Below are 19,322 nucleotides of genomic sequence, written 5' to 3'. Positions count from 1 at the left end.
TATGGCATTCACTTGAACTCCCCATTTGTTAACACAGATTCCCCAAACCAGTGCATGATTTTTATTTGTAAAAGTGGCATTTGTGATGAGTGAGTTGACATACTTTTGCAAGCAACATATGTACACAGTCAGTAGAATACAAATACCACATGGATAATATGATAAAAGCAGTTTCAAATGTCTGCAGTGATCATAAAATTAAACACTCACTGTATTTTCAGTGGTGGTGACAAGCCAAATTCAGAGACACCTAAACTGTCTCCCAAATGGCTATTTTATGAATCTAAATCAAAACCTTAGATTCTCCTGCTTAACTACTTTCCAACACTTCAATTTCCATCAGAATTATTCCTGTGCACCAAAAACGTCTGCTTCTGCTATTCAAAGATTTCCAAATCTGAAATTAACCTTGAACTCAATTGTTCATCTCCTCCTTTATCCAGAACAAGGATTTGACAATGAAGGGCAAGACTGATTTACAATCTTCGTCCAATGTACCTGAGGAGGAAGAAGGCGACTACGAGACTGTAAGTTCTATGACTCTGGAGGCCATCCATGCTTTGAGAATCCTTCCTGCCAAACCTCTACAAGAATCTGAATATGCAGGTAATTTTTGTCTGTGGAAAGAGGTAACCTAGAGGTAAAAAAGGTACAGTACAGACTTGATGTTTTCAGTCCAGATACTTTTTAAAATGAAGTGGTTCAACTGGGAAATAAAACACTGGTGGGCAGGAACAAGAGAAGTGCTTAGCTTGCATTTTCATATTTAACAGTTATCCTTATTTCTGTTAGATTATGTTAAATTTATAATTACATGCTGCTTTTGTAATTTTCATATCTTCATGGAAAAATTTTTATGATCCCATTCCACCTGGAACATGCAAAAAACCTGACTGGTCAAACCCACAATCATTTCAGAAAGGCCCATTGATATTGAAGGTTTCTAGGCTTAAAGATGGAAAACATATTAAAAAACACATGAAACTTTCCTCCAGATGATAATTTGCAGATGAAGAAATGTGGTATGCTTTTAAAAAGCATTCTCTGCTGCTTTCAACAGCAGTAATAGGCAATTACTCTGAGTGCATTTCTCAGGCATTCTTAACCTTGCAAGACAGCTGCATTAATCAAGCTTGGGTTTACTAAAGCCATTCTAAGTCACATTTAACACCCAAACAAACAGAGCCAATTAATATCCTGTTTACGGAAGTGAAATATCATCCTAGCAATCCATTGCTGGAAGCCATTATAAACACTCTGTGGAGGTTTTAAATCATTAAAAATCTGTGGGGAAACCCTAGACAAGGAAAAATGGAAACCAGAAACCAAAAATATCTGAAAAATATATCACGATCAATATGCTCATGAAAGCTTGCTCTGGTTCACATCAAAGTCAGCACCGATTTTTCTGCTGATTTTTGTTGGAGTTAGTTTGATGTCTAAACAAATGGATGGCTTCTAGTGTGAGAAAAATTTATCAGTGTGTGAGATCAAAAACAGCCTAAACATCCAGAAATTCTACATTATCATTCAAAGATTCATTTGCACATTTCATTTGGAAATCTGAAGCAAGTTCCAAATACTGTTTTTATCCTGGTTAGTAGAGACTTTCACACAGCATCTTTTGTTTATATAAGACTGTCCTGACATACCAAAATGATACCATTTTTGTTTTGTGATTTCAGAGAGAACACATTAAAACAAACAGCTGCATTCTGCCTGTGTGTTATATCTAGTAACTATAATGTGGAAGGATGTGAGAGTGAGCAAAGGTCTGCAAATGTATTTCAGAAAGGCAAAACTGAAGGCTAACATCCCTTTTTTTCCATCTTTCCTAGACAAATAACAGTGCCCTTGAGATATAAAATTAATAACTGAAGAAGACATGCTAGTCTACAACCTGAGCATTCCTTTCAGATGGCCATGGGTGCAGTGTTTATTAAAAGCTAAAGCAAAATTCACAAAGTTCTCTAGAGAGTAAATCTCCTCACACCCCTTGCAAAACCAGAACAACACAATAGTGTTCACAAGGACAAAGGTTCAGATGTAAACAAGTTTCAGTAATCTGTTCAGTTTAGGTCAAATAACTGCGAACCAGCTTATGAAGGCATTTCTTTTTTAATCACAAGGAGGTTAACCATAAAGCTGCTACCAGAGTCATGCTTATGTCCTCACTGCAGCTACTGAAAAATGGTTAAGTTTGGAAAAGATTACAATGCAAGATCTGACCTGTGAAATACTTTTTTTAATATTAAAACCTCCTCTTCTCGTAACACAGCAGCACCGAATTACTCAGGCTTGCTTTTTGTTCCTCTTTTACAGATAAATGTTGTATAAGGCCTTCAGGTACTACTTCCCCAATGAACAGCCAGCACACATCTCAGCCCACTCAATACTCAGCTGTAAGTAAAGATACTTTTCTGTAGCATCATTGAAAGTGCCTTAGCCACATAACATTCACTTGGGCAAGGTCACACATGTTCCTGGGAGCCGTTCCTGTTTCACTCTGTGTCAATGTCCTCACCACCTGCTTTCAGTTTTTGACCACTGGAAATCTCTCAAGTGTTAGAGGCATCCCAGCCAGGGGCAGTGACATTTCTGCTAGTCAAAATTTCAAGGATGATGACTAACATCACCTCTTTATTTTGCTTTATTAACAGAAACACACGTCTGTTACAGAAGGGAGGAGCATGGCAAGTGTTAGAGGTACGATAACAAAGTCATCCCGCTCCTGCAATTGGAAATAGAAATTGTTGCTTCCATATTTAGCTTTTGTACATAAGTAGAGACTGCAGATGACAGAAGAGGCATGGTTTTCAGAACAGCAGCTGCTTTCCAAAATAATCATACTGCAAATTCTGCAGTAATGTTTCAACTATCTAAAAATCAAAGTAATTATTCAGAAAAGGGAGATATTTTATCCTTGAGGTCCCTGCTTCTCAAGAGGGAAGAAAAAAAAGACATTAAACTCAAATATCAGGTTCTCCTTTTCCCTGCATTATAAGGGCATGAGCATGGGTATGGGGGGTGAGCCTGAGTCTCATGAATTGTTCCCCACAAAGGGCTGCAAGATCCCTGCTATGATTTACTTCCCCTTCTCACGATCTCATGATTTGTGGCTCCCTATCATTCTCAGGTATTTTGTATGAATCTATCATAAAGCATTATCAAATCACCATTTTTAAACTGTAATATCAACTTCAGCAATTAAGGGTTTACGTTTTACAGTAACTATTCACAAATGCTACTGGCAACGTTCTCCCTCTAAAAATATATATATCACCTAGCATTTTTGTTTTCCTCCTCTTCTTTATCTTTAATGGTAAATTTGCTTCAAAATCTTATAATTTTGAATCCCAAATGTGCCTTTAAATTTTGTTTATTGTTTCCTGTGGTGAAGTCAGAGGCAGACTGCTATCTTATTTTTCAAGACTCTAATGTAGTGTCCAACTATTAAAACCTTTAATTGGTGTTTTTACTCAAACACAAGATTATATTTAAGTAGTTTTCTACATACCTTTCTATATACTTTTCTTTTGATATACTTTAGCTGTAGTAATCTCTCAACAAACTAACTGCTAAAGGATTAAATAGCTGATTCATCTTGAAAAGGTATTGTTTTGTGGGTGTTTTGTTTTGTTTTTTCTCTTCTAAATTTCACATCTTTGAACTGTGTGCTAAAAATGGTCAAAAAGAACATAACTGCCAAGCCAGCAAAATATGATCCTCTCTATGCTTGCTGTAAGAGCTGATTTTCAGAGCGTAAGTATTCTATTTTTCCTGGCTGATCAAATAATGCAAAGAATTCCACGCAAAACAAAGTTGTTGAGTTTGGGGGATTTTTTTCCCTTTAAATTCATTCTCTGAAACAAAACATAGAACCAAATAATTCCTACAGATTAGAAGCAAGCAAGCACCATAAAGTTTGCAAAATGCAAAGTTAGATTGACTCCTGTGTGTAAATCCTGACGTAGAATGTAAAATGTGCTAAACAGAGAAATTTGAGTAAGCCAGCTTCAAAATCTGCAGAAAACAGTAGGCAAGGTCCCACTGACAGTTTGCCAGTTTAGAGAAAGCTTCAAATGGCACCAGGATTTAGTAGGTTGTATTTAGACATTTGTCTGCCTCCAGGAGGCCTGTGCTGAGATCAGAGAGATGAATCAAAGGCAGTGCAGGCAGGGAATCATAGAATCAGTCAGGGTTGGAAGGGACTACAAGGATCATCCAGTTCCAATCCCCCTGCCATGGGCAGGGACACCTCACACTAGATCAGGCTGGCCAGAGCCTCATCCAGCCTGGCTGCAAACACCTCCAGGGATTGGGCCTCAACCACCTCCCTGGACAACCCATTCCAGGCTCTCACCACTCTCATGGGGAAGAACTTCTTCCTCACATGCAGCCCGAATCTCCCCACTTCCAGCTTTATTCCATTCCCCCTAGTCCTATCACTACCTGATACACTAAAAAGTCCCTCCCCAGCTTTCTTCAGATACTGGAAGACCACATTAAGGGAGAAATTGAACTCCAGTTTAAGAATGCAACTTACAAATATTTCTTAGTGCATTCTGAGCTAATAGTGCTTATTAAGGACCCTGCTGGGTTTAAGTAAGAAGTGCACCGTTACTAAGTGTATCTTACCAGGTTTTATTCTCATGCTCAGTGCTATGAGGTAGCTTTGCCACAAGAGGGCATGAACAGCACAAAACATGATTTAATTCTTTTTTTCCCAGCGGTTATTTTCTAGCATTGTTAAACATTTAAGGTACCATTACTTTACTCAGAGCAATTTGTCATAGATTACTTAAAGGAAAACTTAAATTAATGGGCTTCAATATGTACAATTTATGAAAAAAAATTCATTAGAGTAAGGGGGCAGTGGTGGAGCATTAGTAAGATGTCCTCTGATCATTCAAATAATCGGTCATGTTTTCATAAATTTAAAACCAAATTATAAAAAAAAAAAAAAAAAAATCAAACAACTCGATATGCACAGATGGTCTCTAAACAACACCTAAATATCACCCTCAAATGTTTCATTCTGAACAAAGGCAAAAAAAAAAAAAAAAAAAAAAAATCAAACTTCACTCTATTTTATTATATGTTATGATGGTTCTTTAATTTCCATTATTTTATAATTCAAGATGTAAAAAAAAGTTAAAAAAATAAAAATACCTCATTTTCCCCCTTCTTTAACTTGTTCTTAGTTGCCTCTTCTGAAAAGAATGTTTGTGAGTGATATTAAAAAGGTTTATTGCCTACAGTATCTTCAACAATTCCATGATAGCCGTAATTATCTAAGTTCACTTAGTCTTGAGTATATATGGAGACAAGTATATATGATTGTGACTTGCACCTGAATCCATGTAATCAATCCTTAAGATAGGCTAAATTAAGTGCAGAGCAAACAAAATCCATTCTGCTTCCAATAAGCCTCATTCAGAACTCACTGGCCTCATGTACAGAGCAGCTAACAGAAAATACACCCTTGAGTAACCTGCCTCAGGTCTAGAGGCTGTGACTTGCCTCCATTCCCACATACAACAATCTTCCCCTGAACCTTCAAAGCTTGCAGCTTCTTTTAGGTTCACAGAAGTTAGTGGTCTCCATCCAGTAGCAGGGAAAGCTATGGAGACACAGGTGTGACAGGTAGGATGAATTCTATGGGGACAGCAACATAACTTTAGAGCAAAGAGTTCTGGAGGTACAGCCAAGGCAGAAAGGGATGGGGCTAGACTACCAGTAATAATATACCAGAACTAAGCTATACTTTTATTTGGGGTTGGAACTAGATGATCCTTGTGATCCCTTCCAACCCTGACTGAATCTATGATTCTATGATTGTGAATTATATATTTATCACTCTATTAACAATTATTCATTATTATTTTTAGGAGAAAAGATGAAAACACATGAACTCAAGGTAAGGAGACTCTCTCATCAATTAAAAATTTTCCAAGTCATTTTGCCATTTTTTTAATTTTTTTTTTTTTTAAACCAGGCTGCCATTTTGCTAGTACTAACTAATGGATAAGAGAACTCATATTTACTATCCTACATTGTCTCACTTGCTTGCATTCATGGTTTATATAGATGCCTTTTATTCCTCAGTGATTTTAAAACAGCATATTAAAGCTTGATGTGAGGAGTGTTAAGGTACATAAACTCTTTGACTGATGACATAGCCATGTCTGTTTAGACTACAGTCTTCACATTTCTCTTAGCAAAACAAAGGGGAAAGCTTACACATTTTTCTTTTCTTTTCCAGGAGCCTGTGCCTCCCCCACGGTAAGGTCACTGAAGAGTTGCACTGCTCAGGGAGCTCAGTGCTAGTGAACGCTTAACATTCATCTGCATTGCTCATGGTAACAAGATGACTAGAAGTGAGTCAGCATCCTTTTACTTGCTGTCTCTGCTTGGACTTTCTTAGGTTCTGAGAAGAAATTAAGGAGAACAAAACATAAACCACAAGTGTTCAGAGCAGGAACTCAGGTCTCCATCTTCAATATCAATTTGGATGAACCTTCAACCAAGTCAAAAATCTGGAATCTGGTTGAACCCAGATGTAAATTGTTGGGGGGGAAAAGAAAAACATCTTCCATCAATTTGCATCAGTTTTGCCTTAGGCTCTGTTCACTGTGGTAATATTGACTTCATTACCTCTTAAATCTCTCTGCCAATTTTTTTTTTTGCTACAAAATTAAATCACATCCACAGAAATCAACTCAAATATTGCCACTTAATCTCACAGAAGATGGAGCAAGCTTTATTCCAGGAATGTATTTTTTATGGTATGCTCACAAAAAATCAAATCTCTTTTTGATGTTCTCAACAGCAAGTGACTGTAATAATTGAGACATCCTTCCAAAAGGTCATGCAGGACTGACAAGCTCCATGCATACACTGACTGCTCTAAAAGCTATAAAAATATGATCAGCATTACAGACATAGAGATTATTCCTTAAATGTGAAGTAAAAGCACAAAAGGACAGTGTAGCTTCACAAATCCAAAACTTATGTAGAAGCACAGAAAAAAAAGAACATTCTTGTTCCAGAAAATTTTCACTCTTTGTTTCCCTTGGTATTATGATGGTAATAGTGGTTCTTAATTCTCTCATCTGACTGACTTTTGTTTTGTACCATGAAATGCACAAGGTTTGCTCCCCAGGAAGGGCAGCTCAGCAGTGCTGCACAGATGCTCCTCCAGTCTTACACACCCAAGCTTCCAGCTGGGACTGGGTTGGTACTGGCTGGTCTCAGAGCATGGGCAGTGCGCCTACATCTGCCAGAACACACTGGGCATGCGTTGAGTTTTCTGGGATGAAAAGTACTTTTTCCTGTGTCTGAACTTCAGTGTGGTCCCTGGCTGGGCCTTATACAAATTCACATTCACCCAGTAGCATCAAACACTGGAGAGCAGTACTGGGCACACACTGCCATCAAATGGCACGTACCATAGTACAGCAATGCCTTGCACATGTAGAATATTATCCAGAATCGCTATTGTAATTGAAAGGCCCCAAGAAGCTCCTGCACCTGAGCTAAGCTCACCACAAATACATTGAAATGCTCTTGGAAAACTCCAGTGTTTTACTTTTTGGGCTTGCACTTGTAACAGTCCTGCACCTCTTGTATTCCTTCAGAGTTCTTCACCTTCTCCTTTGACTTCTCTAGGCCTCTGAAGACACTGCCAAAGCAGTATCAGCCACTTCCTCCAGAGCCCCAGATAAGCAGCCAGCTCCTTCAGACAAGGAAGGCATCCAGCCAAGCTCACACCTTGCCAGTGGCAGCAAAAGTCACAAGGTACAGCTGTGTTACTCATCCTCCTTCTCCATCCAAACATTCTCCCCAGTCAACCACAAAAATTAACCTCCATTGAACCTCTCCTTTTACTGAAATAAAACCCAAAAAAGTTACTCTTTGGACAGCTGTGAGCAATTGAGAGAAATGGTGCTATGTGTAATGTGACACCAGCAGTTTAAGTAAAAACTGCCAGAGAATGGTAAAGAACTAAAGGAACAGAAAAGAAAGCAGATCTTGCATGAAGGTTTTGTTTAAGGTTTGCCCTACTAACATTTAGTAGCCTTGCAACCACATCTAAGTAAAAGAAAATGGCACTTGCTTAGCACAGCTGGAGAAGTACAGACTGTACCAGATAGAAAACCACACATCCCAAGGGTGTTATGTTCAGCAAAATAAATGACCAGACTGTAGCCTTGCTCTAGACCTTGAGACCAATGAATCCTGACTATGAGTCACTTCTTGCCCTTTCCATTGTGCCACCCTCCAACTATCCAAACCCAAAACAGTTCCTCTCCCTTCTCCTAGCCTTCCTGAAACTTCATCCTAATAGATCATTCCCAAATTTCTTGGCTCTTTAACCCTCCATGGTGGTATTTCCAGCACAAGCACAAGCAAGAAAGCTCTTCTTGCTGAAGAAGTGGTGAAAAATAGATCCCAGGGTTTCCTATGAGTGTTCATCATACACAGCACATCTAGCAAAAGATGTCAGCCTTAATACCTCACCCCTTTGTAGGGTAAGAATACTTTCTGACAAACCTTCTCAGGAAAGGAAGTGTATCTGTTGATCAAATATATCAGCAAAAACCAGAAAAATAATTTAACATCTACACAAATCAGGACCATGAGCAGCATCCTCCATTCCTCTTTTCCTGGTTTGCACCTCCTTTCTTCTACACTTGCTTTGAATATGCTTCAGTTTTGAAACTCCTCAATCTTAGAAACTTAGCTCCATTTATAGTGACTTTAAAATTTGTGGTAAGACTTTATAGTATGAGATGAAAATTGTTGAAGAAAGCTAATAATCGCCCATATCTCTTCTCTTCTCATCCCAGAATGAATCCTTAACAAAGACTTTTCTCATTTACCATAATGAATTCAGTGGATGCTGTTCTCTTTTATGGAATTCTATAACCTTCTCCTGCAAATAATTTATGTAAAAAAATTACCAGCCTCTGAATTTCTATAGCAGTAATAAAATCCTTCCCTTGCCAAGGGCTGTTAATTTTCAGTGATGATGTAATCAAAGTATTTAAGTACTCAGTGGTTTTTATTTTATGATAATGAAATGTCTTACATATAATTCTTTCTTTTCCAGGGATCTATCTGTTAAGGAACTAAATGAAGTAAGTAATCATCTTTGTATATATTAGGATCATAAAACCATATACATCCCATGGCTGCACAGACTCTTATATAACAGAATTTAAACCTGTTAGGTAAAAATACTATAAGAATCATATCAGCTCTGGATCATAAATGTATCATTCTTTAATTTTCAACATCATTACTTTTGGAAAGACAGGTAAGTTCCTGAAGTTGCCTGCAGAAATGAAAACATACATAGAGAGCAAAGCTGCCTTCCCAAACTTCCCTTTGGAGAGGAGATGGCTCTAGGGGAGCCCAATAGACTTAGACAGTGCCTAAGAAGTGACTGCCAAGAAGGCAGAGCATGGCACTTTACAGAATGCATAGTTGGAGTACAAGAGACAATGAACTTGAAACAAGGGAGGCTGCAACCAGAAATAAAAAAGAAAAAAAAAATTGAAGGAGGTAATTATCATTCTATGATTCTAATGAGGCTGTTTGAACAGGCTGCCCAAAAAGGCTGTGAAACTGGAGGTTTGCAAGATGCAATTGGCCAGAGCTCTGAGCCCAAGTCTTATCTCACAGCTCCCTGTGCTTTAAGTAGGAGCTTGGACTAGAGACCTGCTAGGTCCCTCCCATCCTGGGAATTCCTAAGTAATGGGAAAACGTTACTGGAAAAGTAACTCTTAAGGAAGATTCGAGGTACAATCTCACAGTGAAAGATTCTTCTCTTTAATATTTATGTGTTATTGTCTTGTGGGTTTCAAATTAACAATTTGAATTAACAATCCAAATTAATGTCCCCATGTGAATCAAAACAATACAGAAATATAGTGAAAGTCTGAGTCAAATTCTGATCTCTAGACAGCTATCACTCATTTCTTTATAACATTATGAGGTAAATTAAGACTTTGCACACTGATTCTGAATGAAGTATCTGCCACAACAGTAAAAACAATTGTACTGTCAGTTAAGGAATCTGATTGTGATCTTTGGAGAGTGTATTTTGAGTCAGTCAAAATCAGTCTCTTGATTTAATAGATCAATGAAGAAAAATAGTATTGTAAGTTAAACTGATGGACAACAGTCATCATGAAATGGTGATCACTGGAGCAAACCATATGTTGTTCACTCACCCCTTAAAATTTCAGTTCTCATTGCAGCATCCACCCTGGGTTTTTGACAAAGTGATCAGGTATTAATGACTGAATGTCTACAAGGTATTCTAAAATTAAAACATAGTTGAGTCATTTGAGATAAATTCAAGTTGGTAATCACAGGAAAAATATTTACTGTCTATGTTATTTTATATAGGCAGCCGGAAGAGAACAAGGTTAGTATTTAATACATTATTAATATTTAATACTAGAGTATTAATTTGTTGTCTTTCCTTCATATTTGGAGACAAACTATTTCATCATTAACATTCCAGGTGAAGCAGTCAGCATAGGAACCTGACATCTATCCTGCCACGGAGCATAAGGCTGTCTCTGTATTTAAACAAGAGGCATGTCCCAGGACAATATGTTGAGAAGAGAGAGATTTAGAGTGGCCTCAACAGTTGTGTAAGATGTAGCAGGGAAAAAAAAGGAATTTAACTGGGTTTTAACTACAGCTATTTTGGGAACTAAGGTATCACATTTGTTCTAAGCAAATACAATACTTAAGGTTCTGGGGCATAAACAGTGCTGGAACCTAAAATACTGAGGGAAATATATCTTGAAAAGACTGGATTCATCTGATCTGCACAACGAACATCATCCTTCTCTCCATCTTGCTCCTCTCCCATAATTTGAGAGTGAGAAGTTTGAAAAAGTTTTTTCAAAAGCTTTAGGTTTAAAAAAATAAAACCAATAAATTTTTTAAAAGGTAGTTTGGTTTTGCTTTTTTTTTTTTAATGTCATGTTTTAAAAATATGTTAACTCTTGAGATGTAAACAGCTTTAAAAAAAACAGCTTAAGTCACTCAGTGTGTGTGTGTGAAGGCCTGGGAGGCAGAATCTTCCTCTGAAATGCTTTGAAGATAGATACATGCTATGTGATTTTTTGCTGTTTACACTTTTGCGTTAACAAGCTCATTTCCTCTGGCATGTCTTTTTGCAGATTAAGGCAGAGTTTTCTGATTTTCAGCTAGAAATAGCATTGACTGCATTAATATATTCAAAGCCTATTTATCCTGTCCTATGAAAAGGATTTATGAACCCTCCATAGATGTCTAGTACAGCATTCTGCATTATTTACCATTATGTTAAGCCATATTTAGCATCAGCAAAACCTGCAACATTCACCATGTAACATTCAGCACCAGTATAAATGTTTCATTAGCTGACTCATTTAAGCCAGACTGATTGCAGCCTGCTCAATTTTTGTACTGAGCTGGAAGAGTTGGGGCTGTTCAGCCTGGAGAGAAGGCCCTGGGGAGACCTTACAGTTGCCTCCCAGTACCTGAAGGGGGCCTGCAAGAAAGCTGGGAAGGGACTTTTTACAAGGGTTTGCAGTGACAGGATGAGGCAATAGCTCTAAGTTTGAAGAGGGCAGATTCAGACTGGATTTTAGGAAGAAATTCTGTACAGCGAGGGTGGCAAGAAACTGGAAGAGGCTGCCCAGGGAGGCTGTGGATGCCTTCTCCTTGGAGGTGTTCAAAGCCAGGCTGGATGAGACCTTGAGTGACCTGGTCCAGTGGGAGGTGTCCCTGCCCACAGCAGGGGAGTCTGAACTAGATATCTTTAAGGTCCCTTCCAACCTAAATCATTCAATGAATCTACGAACTAGATAAATTTAGTTTATTTCACAGCAGTTGCTAGATACTATTTCTTTTATGTACTTTGACAGGAAGTTGTTAATTCTTTTTATTAATAGTTACAGATTTGGGGAAGAACCTCGAATCTTTTCGAGCACAACATTATCAACCTAAACATCATCCTGAAGCCAGGTAGGAACATAAAAATTTCATGTCTTTATACTGGATGCTTTGAGGACTAAATGTTTTGCCCTAGAAAATTACACTTCACTGTGCAATAAAAGGAAGATGGTATCACTTTCTAATGCCATGTAGTGATATATTACGGTTTGCTCTGATGCATGACAAGAACCATCTCTGGCAATTGCTTTCAAGCTATTGTAATTGTACGTTCAACTTTTATCTCTAATAGGATACTACTGTATTACAGTTTTGCCTTACTTTCCATGATAGGGTGTTAAATATGCTGTATAACAAAGCTCTACCATCTCCAGCCTCAGAATTTCCTCTCCCCCTTACTGTTTCTATATAGAATAAATACATACTTGGCCTTCCAAAGGTAAATTCTTCTTACATAGAAATGTGCCACAGTTTCCATTTTTCTTCTCTAACACACACAAATTTTCTGTTGCTTTTAAATCTACATCCTCCTAAATTACTCCACACACACAAATATAGGCTAAAATGTAGAAAGTGTATGACTGAGTTAACATTTCATATACAAATACTGAATCTCTCATCCAGCCCTGTTTATAATGATGGCATTATTCCAAGATGAAAATTGTCTTGGAGTAAATGTCACAGTATTTGTGACCCCTAGTATTTTGTTTCTTCTTGTGTGGTATCAGTGGCTCAGTTATGTGAGGTATTAGGCTGATGCTCTTCCCAGTATAACCATGCTAATTAATATAACAAGACACCAGCCAGGCACTCAGCAGCAGTCTAGAAAAATCCAAAAGGGCAGGGAACTGCTCCCTGAGTGTTTCTATAGGATTGGGAACATCAGGAAAAATTAGCAGAGAACAGGGTGAAAAAACAAAGCAAGCAAATTGTGCTTCCCCACACAAGAAACTCTTGCCAAACACTCTTGTGGAGTAAAAACACATATAACCTTAAAAAGTGACCAGTGAAATAATGAAAAAGAAACCTGGCAAAAGAAGCTAAATACACAATTATCACCCAAAAGCCAGGAAGGCCCAAAGCTGCAATCAGCAGAAGAAGGGAAATTCTGTGGAAGCACAGCTATGCATTGCTCTCTAATTGACTCAACCACCACCACTAAAATACTTTTCTGATGTTACCTTCATTTGTTGCTTTTTCCTAGCCTTCACTGTATGCAGAGCTCTAAAAATGTCTACAGCTCAGGTAAGTACCAGATACTGCTTTGAAAACTAAACCAGGCATGGATAAAGAGTAAGAAACAAACCCACATTTCTTTTTCTACTGCCCCATAGCTATCTTCACTTCAGATACTTCCTACCCTCCTAGAAGCTCTGACAAGGCACATGGAGGGCAGGTAGATGATCAAAGACAGTCAACATGGCTTCACTAAGTGCAAATGCTGCCTGACCAACCTAGTGGCCTTCTACAATGGAGCGACTACATCAATAGAGAAGGGAGGACCTATGGATGTCATCTGTCTGGACTTCCACAAGGCCTTTGGCACAATCCCCCCAAAACATCCTACTTGCACAATTGGAGAGATAAAGATTTGATGGATAGATTGTTCAGTGGATAAGGAATCGGCTAGATGGTTACATCCAGAGGGTAGTGCTCAATAGCTCGAAGTCCAGGTGAAGATCAGGGGTCTCTGCCACATTTTGAACAGTGATTCCATTTCTGGCCAAACTGATTGCCTGCTGAGGATCATGGCTGTTTGTCTATGGAGATCAGTGGGCATTGCTAATTATCTTAGAAACAAATGTGCTGCTGCTATAAAGCAGGGCATGGTACATGTATGCATGAAACTGGGAAGCAAACTATTACTCCTCTGTATAAAAAAAAAAAATTACTTGGAAGACGTTTTTAATTTCATATGTGATATATGGGCAGAAAAACACTAAACCAATAAAGCATGAACAGATAAAACATAATGAAATACTGCTCTGGCAAACAATCCCAGCTCTCGTGACAGCAAACAGAAGGAAAAGATGGAAGCCTTTGATAATACATTTTTCTCATTTACAACAGACACTAGGTCATTTCTCCCACCAGCACTGCATGAAAAAAAATGCTTTCTGTTGTAAAGAGCAGGATATGATGGGGTTTATCTTCAATGAACTGTTTTTTCCCCCTTGCAAACAAACTGCATTTGACCTATACATTGAATTCGCAAGTCCTTCCTTTTCTCAGGCTGCTTCCATTGCATCCCAGTTAAACTCCACTCAAGCCTCTTAAAACTACCTCACACTTCCTGATCCTGCCCCATTCTCAGTGCTCATACAACTTTCCAGTGCTGGGGCAAGCTGGGTCCAGCTGGTAAAAAGCAGCTCTAAATCTACAGGAAAAAAAAAAACAAACAAAAAAAACCACATTTGCTTCAGGAGGACAGTTCTGAGCTACATAAGCTCCTTCAGTCAGCTGCCTTCTAAGCACAGCAGCACAAAGGAACATGCAGCTGGGGACCTCCACCTTCATCTTTTACTTAATGCAAGAACAACCTCACTTCTTGGTCCTAAATTTGTTAATTGAAACAAGGCACAGAGCAGACTGACACTCCTCAGCATGGCAGAACTTCTGAATCCTCTGAGGTTTCAACAGCTTGGCAGAAACAATGCTAGCTGGCAATGGGATAATAAAGGGGTTTAATATGACCTAACGTAACAGCAGCTCTGATCCAATACAAATAAAAGAAGCTCAAAAGGTGAAAGCAGAGCACTTTCCTGTATTTATCATTTCACATTTGCTGTTTCATTAACACTTTAGTATTTTACTACACGCAAAAGAACCTAGCGGAGTGATGTCAACTAAAACACATCCAAAAACTAATGTGCTAAACCTCTTGGGGCATGAATCTGAAATCACTGGTGCTGCTTGACCACAAGGACATTCCTAACTGACAGCTCTGTTTTAAGGGTTAATATCATAATACTGTATTTCTAAACTCTAAATGCTCTTCTCAGGCTTGCTAAGTAAAACTAATAGGGTAAAGCGAAACTGTAACTTCAGGTTAAAATACACAACTTTTTTTCCTTTCCAATTTACTTTTACAGGGTCCATGTTAAGTGGAGAGACTTTGTCAGTGATGAGGTCACCCTACACAGCACGCAAAAATAAATCAAAACCTTCACTAGTCAAACAGGAAATGCAATCTCTTACCCAAGCCACTGAACAGGTAAAAAACACCTCCCTTCAGAAAGGGACAAGTTTTTGGAAAGCAGAATTACCAGTACAGGACACACACCCCCACCACCAGTACTGGTGTTTACTGAAAACATTCTCCCAAGAAGTCAAATGGTCTGAAAGCTGTGGGTATGCAGCACCCTTGAGAACTAAGTCTAATATGAGTTCTTGAAACCAGGGATAAAATTTCAATGTCTAATTTGATTCATATTTCTTAATAGGACTTCCCAAGAGAGATACAATTATTTTTACAAACTGTGCTAAACTTGCTTTAAATGCAGATTGGATATAATCTGTTTCCTCTGGCTTTTGCTGCTGCCAGCTGTGGTTCATTTCTATACACTGATTACACTATCTTAAAACTTAAGGATTTAAACAAATATGAATGGTATATCGGAGGATACGACCGCCAGGAAGCAGAGCAGGCACTGCTACAGGAAAACACTGTAAGTACAAATTACCTTGAAACTCAGAGGGTAAACTCCTGGAGAAAACATCTGTAACTATCCACAAAGGCTTACAAGTTCTGTTGTGAACTAACCATACCTTCTGTGTTCTACAGGATGAGACATTCTTGGTGAGAGATTGTTCCAAGAAGTCGAATGCGGAACCTTACGTTTTGGTTGTGTATTATGGCAGAAGAGTATACAACATTCAAGTACGTTTTCTGGAGGAGAGCCAACAATACACACTGGGAACAGGGCTCAGAGGAGAAGATGTAAGCAAAATTAGAACTCATATTGCAGTTTATTGCTTCTATATCCCACTTCACAAGTCCTTCATACTAAAGATAAGCTTCAAACTCCCACATAACAAACTTGCTGTTTCACTGAAGGTTCTTTCACAATACTCTCATTTCAAGCATGTCTCAAAGTTTCAACTAACTCAAGACAATAATTTAGACCTGAATTTTACACACCATGCTCAAAATCAGATTTCAATCAATTTGAAAAATTTCCAAAGTCCTTATACTACCTAATAATCAGCACCTACAAATTACAGGGGGAAGAAAAATAATTTTTCTAGGTATATGTATATAATTTAAGCATATGCTGTAACTTGTTATATTTAAAAAAAAAATATATATCCACATACCTGATAGCTGTTATTGCTGCATAATGTCTCTGTGTCTCTCATACAGCAAAAGAGAAATTAGCTGTTTTTTTTTCCTTCTTTAAAATGAGGAACCAGACAAAAGGTCTCATGGATATTCAGAGGAAGTTAAATCATGTGGAACCCCACCAATCAGTCTTTCAGCTATAGTAAATTTCAATTAGAAAATCCCTTTAGATTAACAATGTTTTTTATAGTATTAAACTATACATTCACTATAAGAGTCTTAATTCTTATACTACCTATATGGTTAAATAATACAGTATCTGCATGGCTTTCACAAAAGAAAAACACAGAAACAAACCAAAAACTTCAAGAACACTCAGCTGCACAGCAAAAAAAAAAAAAAAAAACAAAGCAACAACCTACTGTGGGGTTTATTAGCTATCTAAATGAGACAGAAGTGGCAGAGCCTCTGTAGCTCAATCTTCAATTATGTTTTTTTTTTCATATGTCAATACTTTCAAAACTTTTCTGTAGACTTTTAAAAGCCACAAAACCAAACCCAACCCCTAATTACCCTGAATAACTCATACAAAAATTTTTGTTGCACTAAAAGGAAGGAGAACACAATCCCTCTACATCTCAGGAAATACCAAAATACATGACTTTGTTGTTTGTTCCAACTTGAGCACAGAAAATATGCATCTTGAACAGCAAGTCTGGACTGACAACAGTCAAATGAGGCACTTACAATGCCAGAATAATTATTTCAAGCACCTAGTTAGCAACTAACAGCTTACCTAAGACATGGTTCTACCAGGACAAATCTATAACCATGTTACTAATTTAAGCCTTTTTTCAATATTACTGTTTCTCTTTAACACAGAAATCCTCCCATAGATCATTACAACAGAAAAAAATTCAGAACTGTTTTGTTAGTCAGCTTTGTGTAGTAGCAGGGAGCCACAGAGATGATAAACTCCTGCTTTCCTATGCATTATTTCTCAGCAGCAGATGTAACAACAGAATTACCTGCGTACAATGCACACGCGCAGTAATGAACAATCACTGGCACAGATCTTGCCCAGAAGATCCACTTCCATCTCAGGCAGCCTCAAAGGACTCCCAGAAGTGCTCGTTCTTGAAAACTGTCACCTCAAAGTCTGGAGTTTGCTTAAGGTTCTTACCTCAGGAGGGTGAAACTGCTGTCTGTAGTTTTCCAACAGCTAGTTCAAATGCTTTCCAGAGTGCTCTGTGTTGCCCCTCTCCAGTGAAACCCTTTGTTCCACCATTTTGCAGCACGTAATGGAGACAGAGCAGCTGCTTTATTTAGATTAATTGAATATTCCCTCTTCACCTGCCGAGTGTCAGAAACCAAAATAACAAACAGGTGCAGACTATTACATTTCTCCCCACCTGATTCTACTCAAAGATCCAGTCTCACAAATTATCTCCAGTGTGTTTTCACTTCTTAATTATTCTATTTTCATCCACTAAAACCAAGATTTTCCTTACACATAAATCTAATTATTTGAAGTTTTCTATATCTTATTGCAAATTTTGATTTTTCATGTACAGTTTCTGAGCTGGTAACACTTTGTAGAATCAATGATTTTTCAATTCACTTGATTAGTTCTCATGTACAAACAAACTTGCAGTGTAAAGTATTATGTACTGCAAATGAAGTGCAAGTTTTGATAAAGTAATTATTTATAGTTGCTTCATCTTTTCAAAATCTCTCATCACAATTGGCATCAAACTTTTACACAGATACTGCAGTCTCAGGGCTGACATGCTCCCCTTTTTGCCCTAAGCAGGCAGTTGTTTTCTCCAACACAAGAGAGAGGCAAAGAAAATAAGAGGATTAAAATCTGGTGCTTTTCACGATTGCTTGCATCTGATGTAATCATAATTCTATGCAAAATATTACCTATCTCTAATACTGTCTTTTGCAAGTCTTTAAATGTTGTACAAAAAAACATCCTGCAATTTCATCTTCAGGCACTGATTACAATTTTTTTTTCTTCCCCCAGAAATTTAATTCTGTGAAAGAGATCATTGACTTCTACAAGAATACTCCCATCACACTCATTGATGGAAAGGATAAATCAGGAACCCAGAGAGAACAGTGCTACCTCACATACCCATTCAAGTCACACCAAAGATGGTTTTTGCCTTAACATCACCCATTTTTTGTATAGCTGTGAGTAGCACAACTATCAAAAAAACAGATTAGCCCTTGAGTGAGGAGTTCCCCATAACATCATGAAGCATTCTAAGCATTCCCTCCATCTGAGAATACAGATCCAGTCAAATTTTTTTGACTTCTGTAGCTTGTTTTTAACTGTGAGGATGCAAGTATGTGCCACTGTATTAAATCACAGCAAAGTATGGACACACTGACTCCTGATATTTGGCAATGATCGAGCAGTTTGCTTATCTGGCACTCTACCTTCTAACTCAAGACCAAACTGAGATCCAATCTTGCTTTCCTAATAAATGTCATCAAAGCCCAGTTTTTAGCAAAACCTAATAAAGCATACTATGGTCATATGAAAAAATATTTGGGCTTTTAAAAATAAACATGAAATGCTATTTAAGCAGAGGACTCCCTGTTTAACAATTTCACTCAGGGTGCACAATAAGCTGTGCTCAGCAGCCACTGAAGTCAGTGGGCATCAGCTGATGCTTGTATAAGAGTAGATTATAAAGGCAGATTTAATCATGTGTATTCTATTACTTAACTAACACTTATTTAGCTTCAACAGCAGACACTTGTATTCCATAACTAAGCCTTCAAACACTTATATGCAAACAGTCCCCTTGAATTCATACCAGTGCAAACAGAGAGATAAAAATCATCAGTAGGTAGTAGATGTACTTCAAGCTCAGAAAGAAAATGTTTCTGTATGAAAAACAGGAGGTGGTATTCTTCCAGGGGGAAAAAAAAAGTAATATTTATTCATATGAGTTTTCAAAGGCCTAACTAAATTCATTATAAATATGCAAGGCAAACTCCAGTATTTGTCTGCAAAGCATCCATAGTTTTCCTTTCTAAGCACACTCAGAGGTTTGACATG

At 37.9% G+C, this 19,322-nt stretch overlaps 1 protein-coding gene across 1 annotated transcript; it reads left to right on the top strand.

The window, feature by feature from the left end:
• The first annotated feature begins 458 nt into the window (after window positions 1-458).
• CLNK (cytokine dependent hematopoietic cell linker) lies at window positions 459-18,422 on the top strand. Its single transcript, XM_054391688.1, has 14 exons — window positions 459-606; window positions 2,323-2,402; window positions 2,661-2,706; window positions 5,892-5,920; window positions 6,266-6,285; window positions 7,672-7,800; window positions 9,116-9,143; window positions 10,420-10,438; window positions 11,964-12,036; window positions 13,169-13,209; window positions 15,057-15,178; window positions 15,555-15,632; window positions 15,749-15,904; window positions 18,276-18,422. The coding sequence occupies exons 1-14, from the start codon at window positions 459-461 to the stop codon at window positions 18,420-18,422; spliced, it is 1,116 nt and encodes a 371-aa protein (XP_054247663.1).
• The last annotated feature ends 900 nt before the right edge of the window (window positions 18,423-19,322 follow it).

The sequence above is a fragment of the Indicator indicator genome, chromosome 23 (genome assembly GCF_027791375.1).
Source record: "Indicator indicator isolate 239-I01 chromosome 23, UM_Iind_1.1, whole genome shotgun sequence".
Taxonomy (NCBI): Eukaryota; Metazoa; Chordata; class Aves; order Piciformes; family Indicatoridae; genus Indicator; species Indicator indicator.
The sequence above is the reverse complement of the archived record's forward strand: the minus strand, read 5'-3'. Positions and strand labels throughout refer to the sequence as shown.